Here is a 27,810-nt window from a genome sequence, read left to right as displayed (position 1 = left end):
ATTGTAAATACTCCGTTACAGAGTTTGTGTGTGTGTATATATATATATATATATAAACTTGACATATATTTTCATTGATACATCTGCCGCTCATTTCTGAGGGCATATTCACAACAATGTGTTAGATGCAGTATATCATATTCCTTTAATATAGCTAAAGGACAGAGGAGCCTTGACATTTCTGCTGCCTGCTACGTGTCACATTATTGTGCAAACATTCAGAGAATACTTCCTTGTATGTTTGCACAATGCAGTGCAAAGATGGCATGGCTATTAATAAAACTTGCCCTACTTATGTCTGTAGTCTGTATCAGCTTTAACACCCTTTATTTAGAATAAACCTTTATTTAGAATAAACCAAACCAGGTTGGAAGAGACCTTCAAGATCATCGCGTCCAACCCATCAACCAATCCAACCCACCCAAACAGCTAACCCATGGCACCAAGTACCCCATCAAGTCTCCTCCTGAACACCTCCAATGACGGCGACTCCACCACCCCTTTAATAGTTTGCTTTTTTTGATGGCTGCTGACACCTGGAAAAGTTTTCAGAGAACCAGAACTTTCTACTGTAATTCCACAATCCCTTCCCAGAGCAGAGTTTGAGAAACCTTGTGCCAACTTAGCGTTGGTCTCCATCCTGTCTGCATTATTGTATGTTACTGACAATGAATTTCTTATTCCCTGGTTGCCACAAGATAGAATACAGAGTTAACCAGGTTGGAAAAGACCTTTGAGAGCATCAAGTCCAACCTATCACCCAGCACCATCTAATCAACTAAACCATGGCACTAAGTGCCTCCTCCAGTCTCCTCCTAAACACCTCCAGTGGTGGTGACTCCACCACCTCCCTGGCCAGCACATTCCAATGGCCAATCTCTCTTTCTGTGAGGAATGTCTTCCTCACATCCAGGCTAAACCTCCCCTGGCACAGCTTGAGACTGTGTCCTCTTGTTCTGTCCTGGGTTGCTTCCGCAATTGAGAGATGGAGACAAAGCTTGATGCAAGCAAAGTGTCTACTTTATTGTACAAAGTCTTTTCTTTATATAGGCTAACATAATCAAAAGCAAATAGTGATTGGTAATTAAATGTGTCCGTCCGACAGTTACAGACTCATGATTGGCTGCTGAGAAAATGCCAGGGAACACACATCACCGGGCAAGGCTTCAGACAGGTGTTAGACAAAAAGCAAACGATCAAGCATCACTTTTCTAAGTTCAGAGAGAAGACAAAAGACTCTCTTGCAATGTTTACCAGCTCTTATTCTCGGATCGTTGTGTGGCTTCCTGAGTCACAATGGCCGTTGGTAATCAGCTAAAGGCTTTTTTCTCTCTACACAGTTGCAGTTTTTCCCAAGGTCTGTGGCCTACAAGGGCTAAAACATTTCCTTCTATCAGCTGAGCATTGCTTGAGGTTCTACTCCCTAAATTCAGTGTGTCAGGTTGCCTGGCTAGAGCTCAATGTCAGTGTATGGAAGGATGGTTGTCCTCCTTATTTTGCTTTTATAAAAGGAAGGCTGGGAAAATCCATGAATGATGTTGGGTTTGATGTGTTTTGAGAATGTGTAGGTGTTATCAAAACTTGAAGTGGTGTCTGTACAAGACAAGATGAACTGAGAGAATGTTAAGCCTTCACAGTGAAGGATGCAGGAATTGGGAAGGGCTGAATTGTAGCTGGATAAAATAGTGGTGCTTGTGCCCCTTAGATGTTGCATGCTGTCAACATCTTTGATTACCTGCTACTGCAAATCATGTGATATATTCTTTAACCCATTTTTTCAGTAACAAATCCAAAGAAGAGCAGAGGCTGGTTTGAATATCTACTCCTTCTTGCCCTGACAAGTGTCCCCAAAAGAAAATTGTAGAAGAAGAAGCTGTCAGATAGTACCACTGCAGGAAAGGCTCTATCTATACTGTGTTAGTGTTAGTAAGCTGGCTTAACATGCTTTGTAGTGCTCGAGTCTTTTTTTATGCTCACCCCAGAGTCTAATCTACTAATAGCTCAGCTTCACACTCTATTAATATTCTCACTTTTTTTTTATCTTTAAACTGTTCAAAATCTTGAGGAGACTGCACCTATTGTGCTGCAGAAGATCTTTCCTCCAAAACTGCAGAATATTTGGAGAGCACGCTCGACTGATTTTTCTGTTTGGCCATTCATGAGGTCAATGTCACGTTCCTTCCTCTTGACCCTTCTGTAATTGTGTGTGTGTCTGAGCTACATGGGCAGTTCTTGCTTGCATTCATTAAAAATAAAATAAAAATCAAGGCTGTTTCTTAATGAAAATCACAGAGACAAGAGAAAAAAAAAGAAGAAAGATGTTAACAGATTTAAGCTAGCCATTCTCCGTGGTTTTGGTAGTGGTCCTAGTAATTACAAGGTGCTCTTAGTGCACTGCCTTTTAGAATTCACTGTGTCTTGGGCAGAGCAGTGTCTTTCACAGTATCATAGTATCAGTCAGGGTTGGAAGGGACCACAAGGATCATCTAGTTCCAACCCCCCTGCCATGGGCAGGGACACCCCACACTAGATCAGGCTGGTCAGAGCCTCATCCAGCCTGGGCTTAAACATCTCCAGGGATGGGGCCTCAACCCCCTCCCTGGACAACCCATTGCAGGGTTTCACCACTCTCATGGTGGAGAACTTCCTCCTCACATCCAGCCTCAATCTCCCCACCTTCAGCTTCATTCCATTCCCCCTAGTCCTATCACTACCTGAGATCCTGGGAAGTCCTTCCCCAGCCTTCCTGTAGGCCCCCTGCAGATACTGGAAGGCCACAATGAGGTCACCTCAGAGCCTTCTCTTCTGCAGACTGAACAGCCCCAACTCCTTCAGTCTGTCCTCATAGGAGAGGTGCTCCAGCCCTCTGATCATCCTCCTGGCCCTTCTCTGGACACCTTCCAGCACGTCCATATCCCTCTTGTAATAGGGGCTCCAGAATTGGAAGCAGTACTCCCAGTGGGGTCTGACCAGAGCTGAGTAGAGGGGGAGAATCACCTCCCTTGACCTGCTGGCCACACTTCTGATGCAGCCCAGGATGTGATTGGCTCTGCGGGCTGCAAGTGCACACTGAGAGCTCATGTTGAGCTTCTCGTCCACCAGCACCCCCAAGTCTCTCTCCTCAGGGCTGCTTTCCAGCCAGTCCCTGCCCAGCCTGGATTTGTGCTTGGGGTTGCCTCGACCCAGATGCAGGACCCTGCACTTGCTCTTGTTGAACCTCATGAGGTTGGTTTGTGCCCACCTCTCCAGCCTGTCAAGGTCCCTCTGGATGGCCTCCCTTCCCTCCAGCATGTCTGCTGCACCACACAGCTTGGTGTCATCAGCAAACTTGCTGAGGGTGCACTCAATGCCACTGTCCATGTCACCCACAAAGATGTTGAACAAGACAGGTCCCAGGACTGATCCCTGAGGGACTCCGCTTGTCCCTGGCCTCCACTGGGACATGGACCCAAATGGGACTGAATTCACTTACAGGCTTTCATATATTCATATATTCAGTTTTAACTGTGAATTTGTATGTACCTATAAAGTCTTACCCCACTGGAAAGAGCATATATTTCTGGGCAGAGGATTATGAATTTCCTTTAAACCTGGATAGAAGCTGAAGGGCATCTTTGGTTTGTTTGTTTTTTTATAAGCTATGGTGTTGGTTCTAAAAGACAGAATGAGGAGATGGTTAAAGAGTAGTTACTAAAGCTGAAGATGAAATTTAAGAGCCAACCTGAGACATTTTTGGGAAATGGGATAGGTTGCAACAGAGAGCAAGTGTCAGAAAGGTTTGCAAGGAGACTGTGGGTTGTAAGCAGCTAGTGTTGCACTTTATACAGCAATCCCCTCTTGGATGCTCTCTGAGCCCATATTGCATTTGTAAGTGATGTGTGGCCATGGTGCTATTTTGGGTGACCAAGTGTGCCTGTTACTGTAGGGATTGATCTCCCTCTCATCCCCTTTCCTGCCCTCCATCTGACAGTAAAATTTAAACTTGCCAGCTTTTAACTGCCTCTTTAAAGCTTCTCTGAACTCCAGGTAAAGTATCCCTTGTGGGTTCCCCTGTTACAGGTGGTTCTCGTTCTTCACGTTGAAAATCTTGTCACCCCATATGTTTGAACTTTTAAAATAAGCTGACATAAGAGGTCAGAAAATCCTGTTAATCCAAGAGTAAAGATCAGCTAGTTCTTCAGCAATGACAGTACAATTACAGCATCTAGCAGTCTATAAATTTTCGTGCAGGCTTAGCACAAAGTCAGCTTTTTCGTTGAGGAGAAAGAATGAAGGGTAGAGAAGAGAAGTTGTAATGTTTGTGTATATAAAGAGGACATGTTTTGTGCTTGATAATTTTGAACTTGCTCTATCGTAAAATACTCCTCCCTCCTTCTGCAGTCTTTATTTTGCCTCTGTGCAACCTGCTTTTAAGAGATTAAGGCTCTGTGCTTTTAATATATTGGAATCTGCTTAGTGAGGGTGCTTTGTTTTGGAAAATAATTGAAACTATGGCAACCCTGAGGTTTTTTTTTTCCCCAGCTTGCTTGTCTACCTCATGCACTCTTCTGGTTTGGTGAGTGATTAGCATACTGGAAACCACTGGTAGCTGCTAATGTTACACAAACAGCAAATAGAAGTTATGTAAATATTAAATCCAGGCCACCATAGTTTTGGTGTAGAACTCATTATACACAAACTGAGTGTGACTGTAAAACCGAGAGTTTAAGGCCTCTTCACTCTCTCTGTGCCCTCTGTCTATAAAACTGTAAGTGCTCAAACCAAACACGAGGACTGGCTTTGGCTCTGGGGCGCTGATTCTGATCTGTGCTTGCCTGCTGTGTGCTCACTCTGTTTTCCTTCAGGTTCTCAAAGCATTTGGTGTTGGGTTTTGTTTGTTTATTTGTTTTGCTTTGCTTTCCTGCGCTTGTAAGCTGCAAGCAGACATCGGTTTACATGGATTGACTTTGTGTTGTTATTGAATATGGCTTCACTTGCCCAGCTCTCAGTCTCTTGCACATGGGACTGTAGCCTTTATTTATTTATTTTCCTTTTATACTTCTGTGTTCAGTTGTTGCTGTGATTAGAAAATGGGTCATCCTTGGATGAACTCTTTTGAACTGCCTCTTCCAGAGAGATGCTTGCCTGGGAAATTCTTGCAGGGAGCCATCCTAAAATCTTCCTGACAGCTACTAGTGACCTTATTTCATAATGACTTGTGTTTCTGTCTAGCTCTTCCAAGGTGTTGCTTCTCCATGTTTGAAAAAGCTTTTAAAACATGTTGTCATTTAAGATTTCAAGTCTCTGGCTTCTTTCCAAATAAAACTTTGATGTATTAACAGTTAAAACTGAGAAGCTCCATTCCATGGTCTGCCTGGCATTTGTACTGATAAGTGAGGCAGACATGCCTGGCAGTCAGCCCAGGGGGCTTCAGCCTCTAGGAGCTCCCCTAGGCTGGGCTGTGCACCTAGTAGCTATGTTGGCTGTACAGTCCCTCAAATGGGAGGGGATTCTTCTTCCTTTTCCTCTTCTTCCTCTTTTCACAGTTAGATCTGTATACTGGTAGAGTCTTGCCTTTTTCTTTCTCTTTTTATGGGTATACTTGCCCATTCCATGTTCATATAAGGATTTCTCTGAAACTGGATGTGAAATAAAGAAGCCAAGTGATAGCTATTCTCTTTCTAAAGCATTGCTGTAAACATCATACAGTTTATTGTTTGTGAGAATTTTGACTGTGCCCTGTGGTTGTGACTCTGAAATGAAATTCTTCTGTTCAGGATCTGTCAGATTTATTAAAGGGTTTATAATGTCTTTCTGTATGGGTTCCTGTAACCTTGTTCTTCGGTCCTGGCATATTTCTTTCTAGTCACAGGTATGGTAGAAAGTGTATTACTGCCAAAGCACTTGGCTGTCTTTCTGGTCTTGTTGAAGTTGCATCCCCACATCCCCCAGTCTGTGTGGCAGACTTTCCACATTATCAGTGACAGAGTGCAGTGGTTTGTTGCTGTAAGGCGTCTTCTTGAGGCTGACTCCACACTAGTGCAAATGAAAGTGGTGCTTATGCCTGAAGGCTTCTGACCGCTTTGCTGCTTTTTTGTTTCAGTTGCCATCATCCTGAGCAAAATGGTTTTCTAGAAGGCTGAGAGATGTAGCAATTCCCTGTTGCAGTTTTGGGAAGGTCTGTGTGCCCTCAGTGTATATACAGTGGTGAGGCTCCACCTTGGGACCGTGTTGACCACCATTAGAAGCTGGAATTAATGCGTGATGCTGCAGTGCTTGCAAGTTGTGTCTGGGAATGCTTGATCTTGGCTTCTAATGCACTACGCTTGCATGCTGTGGAATCCTGTAGGAAAGCTGAGGTTCTGCTTTTCATCTTTAAATGGTTTGGGTCCTGGTCTCTTAAAATGAGTAGAGGGCAAGGATGTAGGAGCTATTGATTGGCAGTGTGTTCTCTGATGAGCTGCCAATAGAAGAAAATTTGCCATCACTGTCCACACTTGTGAGCCTTTTCCACTGCCTGCTACACCTACTGCCTTGCTTTTTTGGTTTCAGGTTGAGTGGGCTGAAGCAGCGTGGTTATGAGCAGTTGCTGTCTGTGTTCCTGCAGTGATTTGTAATCTGAGAGTGCAGGAAGAGTGCCCCTAGATGTATTTTATAAAACTGGAAGTAGTAAATGATTGCCAAGACAGGTGAGAAAAGGTCACCTAAGACTTATTAAATGACTCAGAATCCATTGAGTGCTTCTGAGGGCAGTGTGAGTTAGTGTCTAAAGAGAGTTATCACTGAGTTTTGACACAAAATAAGAGGAACAATAGATAAGTCTGGACTCTCATGTTCTTTTCTACCAGCTGCAGGTCCTGCACACTAACAAAGGGGATGTAAACCCTATTAAGTGGCTAGTAAGAATTGTGATATATAATTGTAGATACCCAAGGGCACTCCAGACACTGATCACAAACCAAATATAACTCTTAATTTCCTGACCTGTTACAGCCTTCTTTGTGTTTTAAGGCATTGCTGTCTTGAGTCTCTTGTGACTTTAAAGGCTTCTGTAAGGAACAGGCATTAGTGAGTAATTTTTAAGGATGCTCATTTTACATATTGGGTGGCCTTTTGCAGGAAGCAAAGGGGAAGTCAAGTATTGAGTTTTGGACCACTTAGTGCATACAGTTTCTATTTACCTATGAACAGATTACACTCTTTACATTCCTGGTAGGTCAAGTAAAACTTTATTTAACAGACAGGGTGAAGTGATAGCCAAGCCAGAATTAAGAGGAAGAAAGTGATTTGAAGTGAAGTAGTATCAGTACTTTGATTTGGAAACATCTGGAGGTCGTGTGTTTTTCTGAACAGCTGAAATATTTAACATTCTAGAATGATGAAGATCTACTCACATGTTTTTATTAACCTCTGGAGTAGTTGTTCAATAGTGTCTCCTTTCTAGCTGTGCTATTAAACGTTAAGAACTCGATCATTAAGTGTCTCAGAAGGCAGACAATGTTGGTAGTCATCAAATCAGATACTGTACTTTAAAGTTTATTTAAATATTTGTTGTGGAGCAGCCGTCATCCATTCTTCCTCTCATTTCCATGCATTCCAGAAGTAGGCAAACTTCAAGAATTTTGATTTTTAAGGTGTCTTAAGTTTGCAGAGTTACCAGGGGATTCAGACATCTGCAGTATTTAGGACAAAAGCAGCCTTCATGCAGTAAGCAAAGAATACAGTTATTATATTGAAGTCTGCACTCCCCTGCCTTTTGTCTGACTATTGCTGCTGCTTCCATTTTGTGGCAGTTGCTTGCAGAAGTACATTGAAGTGGCAGGTTGTCAAGTGGAACAAAATCAAGGCATGTCTTCCTGGTCTCATTTTGTAGGTGTGATTTGTAAGCCCACACTAGTATTGCCTGAGCGTGTTTCTACTTCACAAGTACATGAGAAAGGTTATATTGCATCAAAGAGTAAAATTGTTAGTGCCTGTGCCTGTTTGTATGCATTCCTGTAGAATTTGGTCAGCCAGCTTCTAGAAGATACACCCTTTCATGACTTGCTTCAAATATGTGTTAGCTCCCTTGGGAGTAAGATCATCGAGACCTTCCTGAGAATTAGCTGTGTGGAACACCTTGATTTTTTTGTTCCAGGCTGTGTAAATGCTTTACTTTGGTGGCCCCTGGACTTAACATAGTGTTGAGGAAAATGGAATGGGATGGGCAGCGGGTCAAACCACTAGGAGTGATGCCTAAAGTAATTTCCAAACTTGACCCAAACTTGTGCTACAGAGTGAGTCTTTGTATGTTGGCAGCCACATGAAAAGATGTGAGTCAGTGGGTTCATGGGAAGCCTTCTGGCAACCCTAGCAGATTCTGCTATATGCAGCCTGGCAGTACTTAGGGTGAAAACATGCAAGCAAGGACATCAGGTGAAATGCAGCAAGGACAAGAGCTACTGGCCTGGGAGCGTCTTTCTTGCAAGCTGCAAACACATACACACTGAAAAATTCATTAATTGAAGAACCCTGAAAACCTCTAAAGTGGAAGTAGTTGGAGAACCCATGACAAGCAGAGATGTCAGTCTGTGGCCTTGCACTTCATGTACTGGTCATGAGGTTCTTACCACATTCCAGAGGTTCCAAAGCCCTGCTGTAGGCTATTGAGTATCACTACTTTCCATGGCAGAACTCTGTAATACTTTGCCTTGGGAGCTGTACGCTTTGCTTTCAGAAGTAGAGGTCTTTGTGGGGTTTTGTGTTTGGCTGTTTTTGTTTCAAGTTGTGAAGGAACTGAAAAGTTGTGAGAGGTGCTCTGTGTACCTTACTTCAACAGTGACCTATAACACCCCACAAAAACTTTGGTTTTACCACCTTATTACATCTTTATGGTATTGATGTATTTATAGTAAATATTAGATTCCATCTTGCTTCATCCTGGGAATTCTAAAACCCCATAGGGTTTTAGAAACCATAGGCATATGTAGTGCAGGATTTAAGGTTTGTTTAGTTCAGTGTCTTTTCATCTTTAGTTTTGCTCAGCCAAAGAGCTGCTGGATTGATTATTCATATAGTATTCCTTCTGTCCTGATTTGAAGTACTTGGTAATTACAGTGTATGTATAAAAAAATAACAGGGAAAGAGCCTGAACAAAAGAACCTTGAAGACCTGACTGACTAATCTCTCCTTTTCCTTCCCAGAAGTACACTGCCATTGGACTGCTGGGCAAAGCTACTGATACATTAGATGCTACAGGAAAAGTGACTGAAGAAAAACCTTATGGTAAGCATAAATGTATCTGTAGACTTGATATAATTTGAAGGCTAAAATGGCCTCTGTCATGGAAAAGAGGAAGAAATGTTTGTGGCTCTGTGAATTAAGTTTAAATGTGAACTCAGCAAGCTAAGATTATCTCATCTTCAACTTCAGTGCTCGTATAACTCAGACCAGCTTCATACAATTATGTCCGGTGCGAGTGTTCGTTTCTGTTGGACGAAACAAGCCAGGCATTAGATTAGGCAGGAGAAAATAGAATTGGGCAGGACTGTGTCATTTTAAATCTTTGACAGGCTGACAAATGGCATGCTGTGTCCAGTAAATTTGTCCTCTTTCAGTGTGCAGTCCATGAGCAACACCCTTCAAGGCCAGTGGAGGAATAAAGCGCTTAGATCTTCCCTCTAGGATGCCCCTTAGACTACAGACTGCTTGATGTAAAATGAGAATGGCATAAACTACTTTCTGCATGTGTTCACCTTCCAAATCTTGCTCTTGCTTGCATTCTGTGTCCTAGCAGCTTTAATAAATGAACTTTTCTGACCCACAGTTTAAGGCTTTGGAACAAATCCTGACTGTATCTTTGTTGAGGTGGACATTCCACAATACCCAGGGCATCTTAGAAACAATGTAAAACTAAGCAGAGACACACCAAATATATTTGCCATTAGTTATTTCACAACCCGGGGAAGAAAGAAAGAATTAAAAACAAAGAAGTACCTGGTTGCTTGGCAACTCTGCAGGTCCCACACTGTTTGTGGTCCCTGGTAATAGGTACAAGAAGTAAATTATCTTTTTTACTTTTTTTTTTTTAACAACATGCTGAAAAAAGTAGCCTGGATTCCACCTCTCACCCCAATCTCTTTCTTCTGCAGTTTCTTCATTTTGCACAAGGCAGGCAAGTGTGAATTTCTTGCCCACATTAACCTTATGGGGCATTCTAAATAGTGTTATTTGTTAGGTAATGTTCAGAGACGTTGGAGTGTTTGCTTTTGCTTCAGGACCAAGTTCTAAGTCTTCCTCTAAGCTTCTGAAGGGCTGAGAATCCACAGGGTGTCAGAGCTGCTGTCACTTCATCAGGGTTACAGAAAACACTTTCTTGGGTTTTACATCACAGAATCAGTCAGGGTTGGAAGGGACCACAAGGATCATCTAGTTCCAACCCCCCTGCCATGGGCAGGGACACCCCCCACTAGATCATGCTGGCCAGAGCCTCATCCAGCCTGGTCTTAAACACCTCCAGGGACGGGGCCTCAACCACCTCCCTGGACAACCCATTGCAGGGCTTCACCACTCTCATCTAACTGAGGAAATGGAATGTTGTGGTTCTGCTGCACTGAGTAGTGTTCACTGCAGACACATATAAACTATGAAATACCATTTTTTTAAGTAGGTGCAACTCTTGTGGTCAATTAATTAAAATCTGTTCCTTGAGCACTGGTTTTGCTTTTTTGTTTTGTATTGTTTCCTACAGACAGAATGTAGAATGTTATTTGCACAAACATTTCTTTCACTGCAGCTCTTGTTACAGTAGTTCCCACCTCTGCACTGCCTCCTCTGTTATGGTGGATTAGCTTTCTGGTAAACTGGGGGGTTGGGAACTGATTTGGGTTAAAAATAGGGCCCTTTTCTGAGTTGCTTGTCTTTTCAAACTTAAATGAGTTGCATGATCCACTTCATGCAGTCTCCTGAACAGCGCTCTTGGCATTACTGGGGCACTGCAGTTTGGGTGCTGGACAAAGTTCCCTCTTGCTGAAGCTGACAGCTGAAATAAACACTTCTGAAACTGGTGTCAGTTGCTTTCTGTGTTGGTGCAAATCAGTCAGGTTGGAACTTTTCAGAACAAGCAGACAACATGCATACTCCTCCTTTTTCTCCATGCTACTTACACAGTTTGTATTTCCTTCCTTCTTCCTCTTCTAACAAAGCAGATATTTCTCATCTTTTCCAGTGTCTTCTCCAAAGCAGCTTGGTTTTCTGCAGGATTATCTGGGTGGTCCATCATCTCTAATCCCTAACACTAATTGGTACTCCCAAGAACAGGCAAACCAGGTATTTGAGCTGAATTTCAGCTTTCCTTTGAAACCTACAAGGATCCTGGGAGAAGCAGAGCATCTGCTAGGGAATATAAATCCTGCCTGACCAGCAGCATCAAGGACTGGACCTTAGTGCAGAGACAGTGCACTAAACCAGCTTGCATTACATAGGAAAGTCTTCTTGGATGACTTCACTGGACTCCTAGAGGAAAGTGCTTGCAGAAAGTTGCCTGCTGTATGAACTATAAGTGTGTTACATTTTAGTCCTCAGTGTCCCTAGACAGCAGTTCAGGAGGCAAACTGTGGTGTTATTCCATGTAGTCTCAGTGAAAGGATGCACTGAAGAAAGCTTCTTGGGTTTAAGGAGCTCTCTCCTCCCTCCTGAACTTCTCATAGTTTTTTGTTTGTTCTTTATCAGACAATGAGTTTGCATTTCCATGTGAAATTACATTTCATACAGCTCCCAGGCTATCAGCTCCTGAACTGGGAAGCAAGTAAGCATTTAGTGTTCCTCTGATGTTTTCTTGAGCACATTAATGTTTGTAGCCCTTTTTTAATGTTTGTAGCTATGCACAGGAATGTGCATTCTGAAACCCACTTCCTCCCAGCTGACTACAGACTATATCCAGACATGGAGTACAGAGTTCACGAGGAGTTTTTGCAGGTCTCTGTTGATTATGCTGAAATATATATTTGACAGAACTGCCTGAATGATTTGGAAAAAGTATTCCTTTCAGTATTCTGCTTGTCTGTAAATCATTTATGCTGGGCCAGATAGAGTTAAGGTTAAAGCTCTGTTGAGCTGTCATGGGTAGCTCTTGTGTTCTGTTTTGGTGCAGTTTGCCAACAAGCACAGGACAGTATCACCCTTCAGTGAAGGCTTCCTGAGGTTGTGGCACAAATTGGCAGCTTTTGTTTTGGTAACTTTGAATAACTTCCTTTATGATTCCAGCAAGTGACTCAATCAACAATCACCAGTGTTCAGAAGCAAAACTGTGCTTAAACCATTTTCCTACTGGAAGCCAATAGGCTTGTTTTCAATGTTTTTAGAAGCCTTGGGTGCTGTGGGATGCTGATAGGACTTTCCACTGGAAGACACACCACCTGTGCAGAGATCACATAAATGCACTGTAGCTCTAAGGGCTTAGGAAGGAATGTGGAAAGTGGTGTTGAATTGAATGTATTCTAAACTGTGTAATTACAGAGCAGTTAAAACCATTTTGTTCTAAGCTAAGGCTGTTTGTAACTCTTGGGGTCTGGATGTAGTTACCTCCTGGGCCAAATTGTGACAGTCCTCACTGGAATCCTTGTGAAACAGAGTAGCAGCTGCCATGCCCCTCCCTGAAAGGGTAAAGAACTGCAGTTGTAAATCCAGCCTCTAAGAGAAACTTGTGCTCCGTGGTGTAACAGAAGAGGATGTTTGGTATTTACCATAGGGATATTGGGAGGAGCAGGCTCACTCTGGCTGGCAAGGGCAGCTAGGATCTGTGACAGATGTGTCCTGGAGAAACATCTCTCAACCCAGGGAATTCAAATGGGGAAAGGAAGTGTTGAGGTTTGAAGCTTGTATGTGTTTCATGTTTGATGGAGGGTTGACTCCAAATGCTTCCCTAAACTTGCTGACCAGGCAAGATGTTAACCTAGTAAACCCAAGCCCGTGGTCAGATAAGGGAGGCTTGAGGGCCTAGGGTCTAAAAGCAGATGGTTCTCCTGGCCAGCAGGACTGCATTTCCCTCCCCTGTGGGAGCTGAAAAGTTGTGAAGGAGCTGGTTCTTCTGTGTGGGCTCTGTGCCCTGCAAGAGCCACGAGTCCAATCTGATGCCTGGCACAAATACACAGTTTACACATAGTGAAACTGTTTGTTTGGGATCAGATTAATAGAGCATTCCTTTATGACTGAGAGCTGAGTGAAAGCTCTACCAGCTTGTATGTTGTTCCAGGGAACAGCAAGAATCCAAACCAGTCCAACACAAAGACTGAAAAATGCTTGAAAAAAAAGCAGCATGTTTTTAGGTTTTCAGAGCATAATACTAGCCAGCTTGTGCCATGAAGACAAATGTGGTTTATTCTAGATCATAGCAAACTCATCTGTAAATATTTACTTTAACACACCACACAGCTTTGTTTGTTAATGGCTTAATGCATCATTCCTCACCTGGGAATTCTTCTTTTTTTTTTTCCAGAGGCAGAGATTGCCTATAGTGTGTGTGTGATTTCCTCAGAGGCTGTAGATGTAACCTCTCAATCAGGGGAATATGAGATCAGAGCAGGAACTGAACTCTGGTGTCTCATTAAATTCCCTAGCCACAAATGCAGTTCATGAGGTGAAAATTCAAAGAGAAGCCCAAGTGACACTGATGCTTAGATCTTGAAGACTAAATTCTAGCCTGAAGCAATCTGGGGTTCACCAAAAGACTGACAGGATCACCAGCATAGAACTGGGTCATCCTAGCTGTCCACCATGTAGGCTAAACTAGAGTAATACAAAGAGGAAATTGAAGTAACCATGTAAAAAGCCCTTCAGAAGAACATGCAAACTTGCTGTATAACTTTATATTGGTTTTGCCCTGTGTTCTGATGTACATCAGTCTCTCTCAGCAATCCCTGACTGACTTGTGCCTCTTAACGTCTTGAGACAGCTGCTGGGGCCTAGGGACAGCATCTGCTCTCGAGGCTGCAAAGTGTGCTTGGCTAAAGTGAGATACCACATTGCCATCTTCCAAAGCTGCTGTAGAAGGAAATTCTTTTTATCCTTACAGCATCAAGTACATCTGTTTCGTAAAGTTTGCAAGGTAAAGGTCTGTTCCAAAACATAAGATTCAATAAAGAGATTTGGTTGGTTTATGTTCCAGGATGCTGTTGAATTAGCAGGGTGACACTAATTGGGTATAACTTAAGAGAAACAGGATTAGTCAAGTAGTCAGTAGATTCTAGTCAGTAGAAATGCACTGAAGTGCACTGTGGTTACAGATACTATGTTTGAACCCTCTGAACAAATTAGGGATGAATGTCAACTCTATTGAGGAGTATTTCAAAGGAGCAATGCAATCAGCTACTTGGGTTATGGCCTTCTAATAAAAGTGGGACAGATCTGTATGTGTAGTCTTGAAAGAGAGTAGATTGCCTAAAGCAGCTATCTTTCTTTTTACAGGATTTCTTCAATACAATTGCCTTTCTTAATACATATCAATACCCTGCTGTGCATTTGCAGGTTAGTTGTTTGATACAGACATTTGATGTGTTGTTCCAGATGCAGTCTTTCTCTTGACTAGAAAAAACATCCCACAAAGCTTTTGTTCTCTAATAATCTGTTCTATTTTTCCTCGCAGTTAGGTATTCTTAAAGAGAAGTTGCCAGGGTTGGATGAGCATTTTAGTCCTTTTTTTGTGTTTGTTTGTTTTTTTAACAAAAAAATAGGGTAGGATAAATTTTGTAGTTTTTGTCAAATTTGGAGCCCTGTCTGTATTGGGATTTCTGCCCTTCTGAAAGCCTCCAGACTGTCTTAATCACCTTGGACAGTTTGTTCCACTCTTTTCATAGTAATTCCCACTCCCACCTACATTCTGGGGTTTATCTCTTTTGGTGTTTTCCACACCATCTGCATTAAGAGGAGGGGGAGCTCTCCTTTGTAACTGCAGAACATGCTTGATGCCATTACTGCCACTGATTAACAATCAGTGTTAAGGTCCTTACTGTTTTCTTTCTACAGACCAGATAACAAAAGGAGACCTTGAAAACGTGCTGCAGAAGTTCACAGGGGACATAATGCAGGTTCCTCCACTGTAAGTTCTGCAATGCTGAGATGCTTTTGGCAGTTGTGTTCAGGCTGGATGTGAGGAGGAAGTTCTTCACCATGAGAGTGGTGAAGCCCTGGAATGGGTTGTCCAGGGAGGTGGTTGGGGCACCGTCCCTGGAGGTGTTTAAGACCAGGCTGGATGAGGCTCTGGCCAGCCTGCTCTAGTGTGGGGTGTCCCTGCCCATGGCAGGGGGGCTGGAACTAGATGATCCTTGTGGTCCCTTCCAACCCTGACTGATACTATGATGCTATGATGGGACTTGCCAACAGAAGTTGGTTCTCTCAGAAATAAAAGGACACATCTTGGCAGGAGGATAGAGGCAAGGCAGGCTTAGGAGCTTGGCATTTGCAACTGCAGGTCATGTCCATCCACCACAAATGGTAACCTGGAGTCTGGTTTTTTAATGGTAAATGTCTTAAACAGCTTTGCAGGCTGTGGTTGTACTCAGTCTTCCAATTAGGAAAACAAAAGCTTTAAGTCTTTAATTTTAGTTGTGGGGTAAGAGGATGCTTTCTGACACCTATGTGGAAGTGCCTTCAATTAATTTTGTGAAAACTTAAGAGTATGAATGAGTGATTAGTGACTGAGCTTCCATAGCTTAGCAAATTTCTTCTAGCCAGGTGAGCCATAGTAGCTGGCAGTGTGGAAGCACTTATCTTGTGACAGATGGCTTTCATGGTGATTTAAGCTAACTGTGCTTTCCTCTGCATTTGCCATGGGTCAGTTACTCCACTTCCACTGTGAGCACTGTAAGGTCAGGTCAGTCATTCAGGAGGTGTTCTGCTTCATGTGACCTGCTTCAGATTGCACTGTGCTAAATTGAGCAAGATCTTTATTATTATTATTTGTCTATGCTCATCTTTCTGTCAAGACCAAAGTTGGAGAATTGGGTAAAGTTTCATGTAATCAGTGAAATCATTATCACTTTAAATTCTGTAGTACTTCCCTAAACAGCCTAGAACAAGGCTCCATAACATGGCAGCTGCTCTTCAGGGAAGAGTTAGACTTGGTGATCCTCAGGGTCTTTTCCAATTTGAATGTTCCTGTCATTCTGTGATTCTGTGAAAGGTGCAAGGCAGAATTACAGTTACTTACCTGAGCTCCTTCCAGTGCACAGCTCAACGTCAGTGTCCTGACACTTTTGAGAGGCAGTATGTTAGGGGCAGCTGGAAGTGTTGTGCCCCTTTATAGAAACCCTTTGGATCATAAACTAAAAGACTTTCATCACTCAGTTTGTAAATGCATACAGAAAGGGATAAGCAGAAGACCATCTCTTGTTTTCCAGTTTACATAGCTGCTGGTGAGTGAGATGATTCTGTGTCCAAGAGATTTCTGAAGTTGATTTTGTTGGAGTGTTTTTTTGTGAGCACTTGAAGAGGATTAGGAGGGTAAAATGCCTGCTGCTGTAGTATGATATTAACAGGATCTGTAGGATGGATGCTTGTTCTCTTGCAACCGTATGACACACATTTTCATGCTCTATCTGATCAGCTATTCAGCTTTGAAGAAGGATGGAGAAAGGCTATCAACTCTAATGAAGAGAGGAGAAGCAGTTGAGGCCAAACCTGCTCGGCCAGTAAAAGTGTACAGTCTCTCTCTCCAGCAGTTCCAGCCACCACTGTTCACACTGGGTAAAGGCCAGAGCTTATTACATAGGGAGATGTTCCCAGCTTGTTAGTGCTTATTTATGCTCAGAATGGGGGGGAAAAATGTAGTGAAGTGGGTTTCATTTCTCTCAGCTACTTGTTTTGGTGTGAGCCCACGTGCAGAGGCTTTTGCTCTGCAGTAAAAGCACCGCATTCTGGTTTTAAGTTAAGCTGCTTAAATGTAATCTTTCTGTAAGGGAAAATTCTGAGAGGCTGGTCAGGGGATTATTTGCATCTGTCCATGATTTTGCAACATCCAGCTCATTCCTTTCTCAGATCTGCTTGTTTGGCTTTGCCCAGATGCCCTGGGATGTCTCTCAGGGAGTAGCAAGGTCTGGCATCATTTAGTCAGACCTCTTTCTCAGCTGTGAAGGCAGGATCTTATCCTTCCTTCTGTCATACCGTAAGAAACTTGGGCAGTGCATTAAGAAGCCCATTAATAAATAAACCAGAAAGACTGTTGTAAATGTTTGATGCTACTGTGAGGTCAAGATAATGTCTTGCATTGATCAGCTTCCTAGTTGACCCAGAGTTCTCTGATGGACTAGGTGCTCTATGATGAGCAGATATGAGTGACAGAAACTCAGTGCTGTGTTACTTCAGCCTTTACTTTATGCTTGAGTGACTAGCAGTGGTTCACAGGCTCTCAGGGGAAGGGACTGAGAGAGCAGGGAGAGGTAAAGGTGAGTTTTACTCATTTTTTTGGAACTACCTGTGCTCAGTATCTTAAAAGCATTGCTAGTCAGTCTAGACTACACTCAAAATAACTTTTTTCATCATTAGAAATGGGAAACAACCTTCTGAAACCTTTAAAATGGACAGGACTGATGCATTTGTTAGCATACCACAGCAAGTACATATTTTCCAGTGAGTTAGTTCACTTGCCATTGTATTTGCTTTCCCTCCTGTCTAGCTTAGCAATCTCACCCGCACATATGTTACAGGATGAATAATTGATGTTGCATCCTATAAATATTTTATCACTGGCTTGTTTGCTTAGTGCTTTTTTACATTTATGTGGGGGCATGCTATCTGTGTAAAGTCAATTTCACATTGCACTGGCAATTTACCATGTCACTCTTAACATTCCAGATGTTGAATGTGGTGGTGGCTTTTATGTCAGGAGCCTGGTCAATGACATTGGCAAAGGTAGGCATGAAAAAACCTGTGGCAGGTTTAAGGAATGTTAATGTTTTGTGGAACAAAAATGGTTGTTTGGTTGTTGGTTCTTTTCTTTTTGGACCTGCAGCACGTTATTTTACAGAATTGTAGTGCTATCACTTGGTTTTGTATGCTAAAGTATTTTCTTTGGGAGCATGGGGAAATGAAGGCTAAATAATTGCCAGAGGACTTTGGGGGTTAGGGGATAGAAATGGAGCAAGTAATAGCGCGGAGTGAGATAACACAAGGCAAGGCAGGGATTTTTCTTTTCCTCTTCCATGTGTTAAAGCTCACTCAGATTAAGGATCAGGAGAAGGATGCTGTCTTTTTAAACATTATTCATCACATTTTGAAAACAGATTGCACAGAACATTACCATGCACATAATAAACCCTATCTGCTGGAAAGACTTGTGCATTTGTGATGATTTTTCTAGTGTTTTCTTTCTCCTTTACCTGAACCGTGAATGGATTTGCTTTCCCAAAGGGTTATTTGTCTTGTGCTCGCTATCTATCAAACTGCATGATGGAGAAGAGATAATCCATTTCAGATTTATTTTTAATGATACATTTGCAGATCAAGAAAGCAAGTGATGTGAGATAACCTTGTGAATTTCAATGTTGGTATTTGTGCTTAGGCTGGTCAAAGATTCTGTTGCTGCCTTCTGAGAATACTGGCTTATATTTAGTCCTTTAATGACAAACTGAGGAATGACAAATGTCCTCAGCTGGTTTCTTTGTTTCTAAAATTTAATATGCAGTAAAAATCTTCCTGCATCAGATAGGATGGGAGAGAGTATTTTAGTATATTTGTATGCCTACAAGGTAGTTGCTCACTGTTGTGTTCTGTACCTCCTGGTTACTCTATCCTACTGGTCTTTATTCACTATAGCAGAGCATTTGTTGATAGTTTTTATTTTTCTTTATTATTTTGCTTTATTATTCTGATAGGTGGCACAGGATAAAAATGTCAAAAATCCTTCTTAAAGGCAAGGAGTGCTAAAGCCTCAAAGTCTGTGGCGAAAGAGTACACGGACTTCTAAATCACTTGTGAATGCAGAACGTTCTGTTTATGTCTTGTGTCACTAATTCCTCTCTTTTCATTCTGATTGAAATCTGGAAAACCTTTTGCCAACTTCCTGTCAGATTTTTAAACTCTTGGAGATTTATTGAAATCAGAGGAATTCCTTGGCTCAAATCTAGGAGGATGTAAATGTGTGATGAATCTTCATGAGCTTTATTCTCCAAGCTGAACAGTGCAGAAGGCGACACGTAAAAATCAGTGAGTTGAAAGTTGTTCAACTTGACCATGCACTTTTCCTAAATCCTCTTTTCCCCTTAACTGTAGAACTCTCTACCTGTGCCACTATGCAAGAGCTGACCCGAACCAAACAAGGGCCGTTTACGCTAGAGGAGCATGCCCTTTATGAAGACAAATGGACAATTGATGAGATTGCACGATCCTTAGAGCATTGCACATCTCTTCTCTCAGGAGAGCCATCTCATAAAAAATTGAAGACAGAGCATCCTGGTGAAACTGCTGGGAGCTGTGAAGATAAGTGATAAGTTGGGTCAAGGAAAAAGACTGAATGATTGAGACATTTTAAGATTGGGTTGGGATTGTCTTGCCTCCTGTGTAAATTTACAAGTCTGTACTGGGAGGGTGACAAACTGCAGTGCAAGAAAAATGGTTCTTTTGTTTTCTGGGGTTAGATCATGCATTGAAAATATCCAGCACTTGCTGTTTCCTGATCTGTGTGTTTCCCTTGCCTGCCATCGATGTCAAATCTTCATCAACTTGCAGGGTGCAATGTTCTTACAATTACTCAATAAAAATAAAAACTAATATTTGCTAAATGTGCTCAAAAAAAAATAATCTGTTTTTTTCTTTGTAGCTGCTAATCAAACCCTAAAATACCATGGTGACAAGACTGTCATAGTTTGAAGGATACAAGAATGTGGTGGGGTGTTTGCTGTCTTGAAATCCATTTCAGGAAATGTCCATTTTACTGTAGTTTTTCTTATGCAGATTGTTCTTTTGATCAAATGCCATTCTGGATGCATTAAATCTAGATGTAGTCTGAAAATTCAGTGGACATGAGTAGTTCTAGGTCTAAACAGTCCCTGGAGGTAACTGATAACGAGTGGTCTGAAGAGTGCAGTCATCCTTGCAGGTGTACATATCTTACTTTGGTACAGTGTCTCAGTTGGTGACCAGCCATAATGCAATGTCTAGTTAACTGTTATGTCCTTCATAGAATAGAATAGAATTAACCAGGTTGAAAAAGACCTTAGAGATCATCAAGTCCAATCTATCACCCAACACCATCTAATCAACTAAACCATGGCACCAAGCACCCCATTCGGTGTCTTCTTAAACACCTCCAGTGAGGGTGACTCCACCACCTCCCTGGGCAGCACATTCCAATGGCCAATCTCTCTTTCTGTGAAGAACTTCTTAGGGCTTAGGGAATTTACTTTTGCTATCTCCCATGGATTGGGTAGAAGTCTGATGTGCTTCTAGGCTCTGGCTGATTTTGGTTCTGGCTAGTTGTATGGGCTAAGGGAGGGATCCACATTAAAATGAAAACGTTTTAACTCTCTGAGGCAGTAGAGGCCTGCTCCACAGGTCATTTAGCCAAGGGAATTTGATTGCACTCATTCCTCAACACAGCTTCCCTTGGGGTTTCCAAACAGGCTGAAAGGTACTGGCTTAAGAATGCTAGAAAGGAACTCTAGTTTGTGTAATGGACTGTCCTCAAAGGACTTCCCTGTGTTCAGTTCTGGGCCTCTGACTGCAGGAAGGACGTGGAGGTTCTGGGGCGTGTTCAGAGAAGGGGGCAACACAGCTGGAGAAGGGCCTGGAGCGTGTGATCTATAAGGAGTGTCGGAGGGAGCTGGGGTGGTTCAGTCTGGAGAAGAGGAGGCTGAGGGGAGACCTCTTGGCTCTCTACAACTACCTAAAGGGGGTGCAGGAGTGAGGAGGGGGTAGCCTCTTCTGCTTGGTGGCAAGTGACAGGACCAGAGGAAATAGTTTCAACCTTCACCAGGGCAGGTTTAGGCTGGATGCTAGGAAATAATTCTTGATAGAGAGGGTTCTCAAACATTGGAATAGTCTGCACAGGCCAGTGCTGGAGTCACCATCCCTGGAGTGTGTGGACCTTGTGCTTAGGGACATGGTTTAGTATTGTCCCTTCAGTGCTGAGCTAAAGGTTGAACTGGATGATCTTGGAGATCTCTTCCAACCAGATGTTTTCTGTGATCATGTCCCCATGCAAGAGAGCAGTGACACTGTCTTGCCTTCCTCTTGTCATGATGAATTTGCACATGTGAGGGATATCTAAGAGAAAGGCCTGCTTTTGACATTGTCACTGAAATGTCACCCAAGAGAAATGGACTGCCTGTCATTACAGTTTTATGCTGTTGCTGGCCTGCTGTGGCTTTCTGTGATTCCTACACCTTGGATTTTCAGTTCTGGAGCACAGAGACTTGTCTCTCTCATTCTGAGTGATGTATTTTTTACAGAGAGACTGAAATTCTGACTGAATGACTCTGGTACTGGACTTGCTACTTTGTGTGGTAAGTTACCTCGATAGCTAGTTACCTCTGTTGCATAAAACAAGTTGTGACTTATTACCAACTTAAATTTGATTCTCCACATGCTGCACCTTTGCACCTTACAAAATCAGTTTCTCTGTGTGCTTATATTATATTATATGAAGTTACCAAATTCCAACCTTGCTTTCAGTCTAGGGAATGAAATAAACATCTCAAAGTTTCTTACTGTGTGATACCTTTCCAGCTATCTGTAGGAGTGTTTTGGGTTTTTTATACAAGAAACTGAAGTCTGTGCAAGATTGATTAAGCTTTTGTTTAGAGGGAGAATAGAGTTAATGTTTTATTGTTCAGTAAACAATGCTGAAAATACCACAAGCAAATGGAAAAGTTTGAGCACTGTAGCAAGATATTTAATATACAACTGTGGATGAAGTAACCTTGGTAAAGAGTTTCTATTTCAGAAATGGGAGAAGAGAGTTGGGTTCAGTAAAAAAACAGTGTGAAGCTTTACATGGGTTTTTTTTTGGGGTGGGTTTTGTGGTACTTTGGGTGGAAGCAGAGAAGTAAGAGATTATTTCCTAAAGAAATCAAATCAAGGAGAAAATGACACTTTCCAGTGTACTTATCTTGAATGATCGGAGACTATGATTGTAATGTGGTTTCTCTTATTATCTAAATTAGTGTCTTTTTGAGGACCTAATTTATCTTATCCCAGTGGTCTTCTCAATTAAGTTCTCATTTTATCTGTCTTTCTGCTTTTTAAAGAATAACCCAGAAGATGCAGTTCTGTTAGTCTGCTTGGTTCATCTGCAGGGATTTCTCTCTTTAAAAATTAGTGCAATTGAGAAATCTATTAATAGGGTACTTTTGTATACAGTGTTATAAGTGTCTGGCACATTTGTTCTCTCATCTGTTTGTTTAATGCTCACCATGGCTTTCTTGTTACTCCATGCAGGGCCTCCTGATCTTTCTAAATTCAAAAGGAGAGTTATATTTTCATCAGTTTTGGGGTTAGCTTGCAACTGGTCTGTTGTAATTATTGCTAACAGATCTGTGATCCTGAGAAGACAGGATCTGTTCCGTAGTCTAGTCACTCAAGAGAAATGAGATGACACCTAAAAGAAAGCATCCTGTTGACACCAACAAGTTTTGGTTTAGTCTTCAAATCCTAACACATATGGAAAGCATAAGGAGAGAGTCATAGAATCATAGAATCAACCAGGTTGGAAGAGACCTCCAAGATCGTCCAGTCCAACCTATCACCCAGCCCTATCCAATCAACTAGACCATGGCACATTCTTTCTGTGAAGAACTTCTTCCTAATATCCAGCCTGAAACTCCCCTGGCACAACTTGAAACTGTGTCCTCTTGTTCTGTTGGTGGTTGCCTGGGAGAAGAGACCAACCCCCACCTGGCTACGACCTCCCTTCAGGTAGTTGTAGAGGGCAGTAAGGTCACCCCTGAGCCTCCTCTTCTCCAGGCTAAGTAACCCCAGCTCCCTCAGTCTCTCCTCATAGGGCTATGCTCCAGGCCCCTCATGAGTTTTGTCGCTTTCAATTCACAAATGCAACTTCCCTTAATGCTTTTATTCCTTAATGCAGGAAGCAGAGAAACATTCACCAGCTCTAGTTAACATCTTCCCCAGTGCTAGGTTGTTACCTTCAGAAATAAAGGCAGAACTTTTTTACCTCAAATGGTTAACTTCTCCCTACATAGCTTGTATTGAACTCTAGGACTATTTTGCTTACAAGTTGGGTAGCAAGTCTGGTGGCACACAGAGCTATGACAGACAGCAGATAGGTGTTCATAGAAGACAGTGCAAAGAGTGAAAAAAGTCAAGAACAAATTATGCAAGAACAGCTTGGTTTATGACTACTGATGAGTGCCAACCCTGTTACAGCTGAGCTACCCTTCCAAACATTCAAACCTCTCTGGCAGCTTCCCAGTATCTTGGTGCTCAGCCTCACTTGCATGCTCTTGCCTTGGTACCCCTTTGACCTCTTTGCCCTGAGCCATTTGTTCCAAGGAACAATAACCAGGAGGAGACTGCAAAACCTAGGAATGGCTTTCTTAGATATGTTTTAGTAAGTGTTTAACCAAGTATCTTGAAACTGTCCAGATCTGGAAGTAGGTCTTGTGTTCCCATGAGAACCTAGGGAAATACTCATTTTAACTTCTTTACTCTTATTAACATGCATGTCCCTGAGATCATAATTGTGTTACATCCACAGGAAAAATGTTTTGTTTTGTTTTCCAGGACAAAATATCCTGTGATCCTTTATCTTGATTACTGACAGTCATGAGATCTTACATTAAGGGCTATTTAGAGTGAGAGGAAAAGTTTGTATACAATATTTCTGAGACTTGTAGAAGAGTTAGTACTGAATGCCCAACTGAGACAAACAGTGGTTAAAAGGAATTTTATGCTACTCTGGCCAGAAAATAAGCATGTCTCTGTGATTTACCATTTGAAACACATCTGTGACAAAGACTGAAAGATTTGTCTCAATTTAATGAGTGGTGTTCATGGGGAAATTCCTAGCAGAAAAGCATGTCTTGCTTTTTGAGCTGAACATTGTCTGTCTTGAATTTGGACTTGCAATCTTAGGGTCCATAGTGGTACCCTAACAGAGTCTGGCCCTGGCTCTGCTTCCAGTGCTGGTGCTGCTTCAGTGAGATTGACTGGGGATTCGTAATTTATCTCCTAATGTCTCTGCCTGGCTGCCTCTCTTTCTTCCTCCTTCATCATTGGAGGTTTGCCGTCATTGGAGGTGTTCAGGAGGAGACTTGATGGGGTGCTTGGTGCCATGGGTTAGTTGTTTAGGTGGGTTGGATTGGTTGATGGGTTGGATGCGATGATCTTGAAGGTCTCTTCCAACCTGGTTTGGTTTATTCTAAATAAATGGTTTATTCTAAATAAATAGTAGATTTTCTGTGCACTTCATACTGTATGTCTGCTGCCAGCATGTCAAGCACATTTTAAAATGTTCTCTAACAAAAATTTATATGATTTATATATATATGTATGTGTGTGTGTATATATATGACTGAGGGAGTTGGGGCTATTCAGTCTGGAGAAGAGAAGGCTCCAAGGAGACCTAATTGTGGCCATCCAGTATCTTAAGGGGGCTACAAGAAAGCTGGTGAGGGACTTCTTAGTGTGTCAGGTAATGAGAGGATTAGGGGGAGTGGAGCAAAACTAGAAGTGGGGACATTCGGATTGGATGTCAGGAAGAAGTTCTTCCCCCTGAGGCTGGTGAGACACTGGAACAGGTTGCCCAGGGAAGTGGTGGAAGCCTCATCCCTGGAGGTTTTTAAGGCCAGGCTGGATGTGGCTCTGGGCAACCTGATGTAGTGTCAGGTGTCCCTGCCTATGGTAGGGAGTTAGATGATCCTTGAGGTCCCTTCCAACCTTAACAATTCTATGATTCTATGATATTAATCAAATCTGAGGGATTAATAAAACATTCTAGGAGTGCCTTCATCAATAATTAAGCATTGCATCTTACCCTGCAGTTCTATGTTTGATTCATATGTTTATTAGAAGAGAAAAGTTTTGGAATACATTAGTTTTCAGTGTACTAAGTGGTGAAGCTGCTATTCTGAGCATGAACAGCTCTGAGACTTGAAAGGCTAGGATCATTCTTTTTGCTTGGCAGCATCAAGGAATCAGTTGGCAACAATATTAATTTTACTTAAAAGGTCTTAAAGAGACAAAAAAAGAGTGCCTGTGTGAGTACAGAAGAGTGACTACAACAGACAACCAGAGGGAAGGCATAGAGACAGTGGATGGATTCAGGCAGCCTGGGCAAAATGAAGAGCAGTCATTGTTTCCAGTAGCCAGGGGTTTAATTTGTTTCTCTGTGAGACCTGGTTAAGTAAATCAGCAAGACCTAAGAGCATGTTAAACAAGTTGGGCTGTCATCTGCATGCTTGTGTCTCCACTCTGGGTGATGAGATTGCACATCTTTCCTTACTGTCTCTGAGATCAACTGCTGAGATTGTGGCAGTGTTAAACAGGTAAAACAATGAGTTGGTAATTGGAAGCAGATGGTTTCAGTGCTCAGGACAAAAAAGGGACTCTGTGGTAAGAAGAAAACCAACCTCTTTTTGTTTTTTCCCAGTTGTGCTTTTTGGGGGGGGGGGGGGGAAATGTTGGATGCTGCAGTGGCTCTGAGGAAGCATTAGCAGGGCTGCCTGAGACAAACCTAATATTTTGGTAATGGATGTGCATATCTTGGACTAGAATCCTCTTCCCCCCCTACCTTTAGCTCAGAGAAGTGGGGCTAAATCAAAGCAGCAGCCTCTCCCTGACATTTCCATGTCACATTGCTCTGTGTCTTGTGGATGCTGAAACAATTCTGTGCTCAAACTGTGGGTTGTAAAAGGGCTGATGTAGTTTGTCCCAGAAGTTAATGGTAACTGGGAATGAGTAGGATGAGAAATGAGGCAATGAAGTGTGTAGTATAAACACAGAAATGTCTCTGCAGCCTACAAAACAGCCTTCCTCTTATCAGTTGTATTCATCTTGGGTTACAGCTTTGGGCCTGACCTTTTCTCTTTGCATCCAAATTTACTGTTTGAGACACTTAATCCTAAAACTCTTCACCCTCTCTTGAATTTCTTTGCAAGGTACACGTGGGCCCCAGGAAAGCAGGGAGCAAAAAGGCTGCGTAGTTTCTGGGGAGGCACTGGAAAACAATAAGTAGAAGTGAAAAGGATGAGGTGTGTCTAGTTTCTTACTCTGCCCTTTTCATAAGAAAGACGTAGTCCTGAATCAGTGCCGGGTCTCTGGGACCTGGGATTATTTTGGATAGTTCAGAATTAAGTGCTTCAAAGTCAGACCTGCAGCTGAGGGCGTGCATTCAAACCAAAATACATCGTTTCACAGATGTCACAGCCACGTAGTGGCGGCGGAATACGATTTGACAGCTTAAAAGGAGGGAGGCAGAAAAGGAATGGCAAGAGGCAAATGCATATTGCAGTTGTTCAATTTTTGCAATAGATAAACTCATTTCAGGTAATCCTGTAAGAAAACACATTAAGCCTTCTAATGGAGGAAAGATAAAGGACAGCACTTCCCCTACCCTTTCTGTTCCTTTCAGCACATAAAACAATTTAGCTCAAACCTGTCGTTTCAAAGCTTAACAAGCTTTTACATGGAAATGCACGGGAGGTTGTTCCTGGATGCTGGTGTGCAAAAGGCATTTATTTCCATTGCAGCAGTTGAAAAGACAGACTTCTGTGGTGCCCTCCAAAAGGCAGTGTTTTGTTTTGCTGATTGTGAATGGCTCTAAATCCTTGCTCTTTTGTGAGTGGTGTGTTTGTATTAAATCATTTCCCCCAAGCTGGCCTTCCTAGGGGTCAACAATGCTCAAGTTCTGCAGGTGTATTTTCACAGTGTAAACGGAACACTGTGTACAAACACTGAATGCATTTAGAAAATAAGATTAATTCTCTGTAATCTTTGCTATGCAGATTGCACTTCTAGGACTCGGTTCTGCTTTGCTGCACTGCTTTCTATACAGTCTCTTCTCGCTTTTATACTCTATGTTTGACAAAGGACACTGGCAGGCTGTTGGTTTCTTGTCCAGGTAATTAATTTCACCCAGCTGCTGCTCGTACACAGAGAGATTGCTGGCTTTAACTTGGGGAATTTATTACTTATGGTTTCCTAGCCCTGTGCTCCCACCTCTGCCAGAGAATCACAGTATCGCCAAGGTTGGAAGAGACCTCGAGGATCATCGAGTCCAACCTGTCACCACAGACCTCACAACTAGACCATGGCACCAAGTGCCACATCCAATCTCCTCTTGAACACCTCCAGGGATGGTGACTCCACCACCTCCCTGGGCAGCCCATTCCAATGAGGAATGACTCTCTCAGTGAAGAACTTTCTCCTCATCTCGAGCCTAAACCTCCCCTGGTGCAGCTTGAGACTGTGTCCTCTTGTTCTGGTGCTGGTTGCCTGGGAGAAGAGACCAACCCCTCTGTGGCTACAACCACCTTTCAGGTAGTTGTAGATGGCAATGAGGTCACCCCTGAGCCTCCTCTTCTCCAGGCTAAGCAATCCCAGCTGCCTCAGCCTCTCCTCATAGGGCTTGTGCTCAAGGCCTCTCCCCAGCCTTGTTGCCCTTCTCTGGACACGTTCAAGTGTTTCGATGTCCTTCTTAAACTGAGGGGCCCAGAACTGGACACAGGACTCAAGGTGTGGCCTAACCAATGCAGAGTCCAGGGGCACAATGACTTCCCTGCTCCTGCTGGCCACACTATTCCTAATGCAGGCCAGGATGCCATTGGCCTTCTTGGCCACCTGGACACACTGCTGGCTCATGTTTAGGTGGCTGTCGATCAGTACCCCCAGGTCCCTCTCTGTCTG

General features: G+C 42.7%; 1 protein-coding gene across 1 annotated transcript in view; it reads left to right on the top strand.

Annotated features, from left to right (window-relative positions):
- TRUB1 (TruB pseudouridine synthase family member 1) overlaps positions 1 to 21,652 on the top strand; it is a 40,888-nt gene extending 19,236 nt beyond the window's left edge. Inside the window, exons 4-8 of the mRNA XM_068139301.1 lie at positions 9,162 to 9,243; positions 14,980 to 15,052; positions 16,559 to 16,698; positions 17,806 to 17,862; positions 19,222 to 21,652. Coding sequence (XP_067995402.1) covers positions 9,162 to 9,243; positions 14,980 to 15,052; positions 16,559 to 16,698; positions 17,806 to 17,862; positions 19,222 to 19,436 — 567 coding nt within the window. The 3' untranslated portion in view covers positions 19,437 to 21,652. The remainder of the gene's footprint in view (positions 1 to 9,161; positions 9,244 to 14,979; positions 15,053 to 16,558; positions 16,699 to 17,805; positions 17,863 to 19,221) is intronic.
- Positions 21,653 to 27,810: the final 6,158 nt, after the last annotated feature.

Source organism: Melanerpes formicivorus, unplaced genomic scaffold, assembly GCF_026170545.1.
Source record: "Melanerpes formicivorus ecotype bairdi unplaced genomic scaffold, bMelFor1.0.p_v2 SCAF_6, whole genome shotgun sequence".
In the NCBI taxonomy this organism is placed as follows: Eukaryota; Metazoa; Chordata; class Aves; order Piciformes; family Picidae; genus Melanerpes; species Melanerpes formicivorus.
The sequence above is the reverse complement of the archived record's forward strand: the minus strand, read 5'-3'. Positions and strand labels throughout refer to the sequence as shown.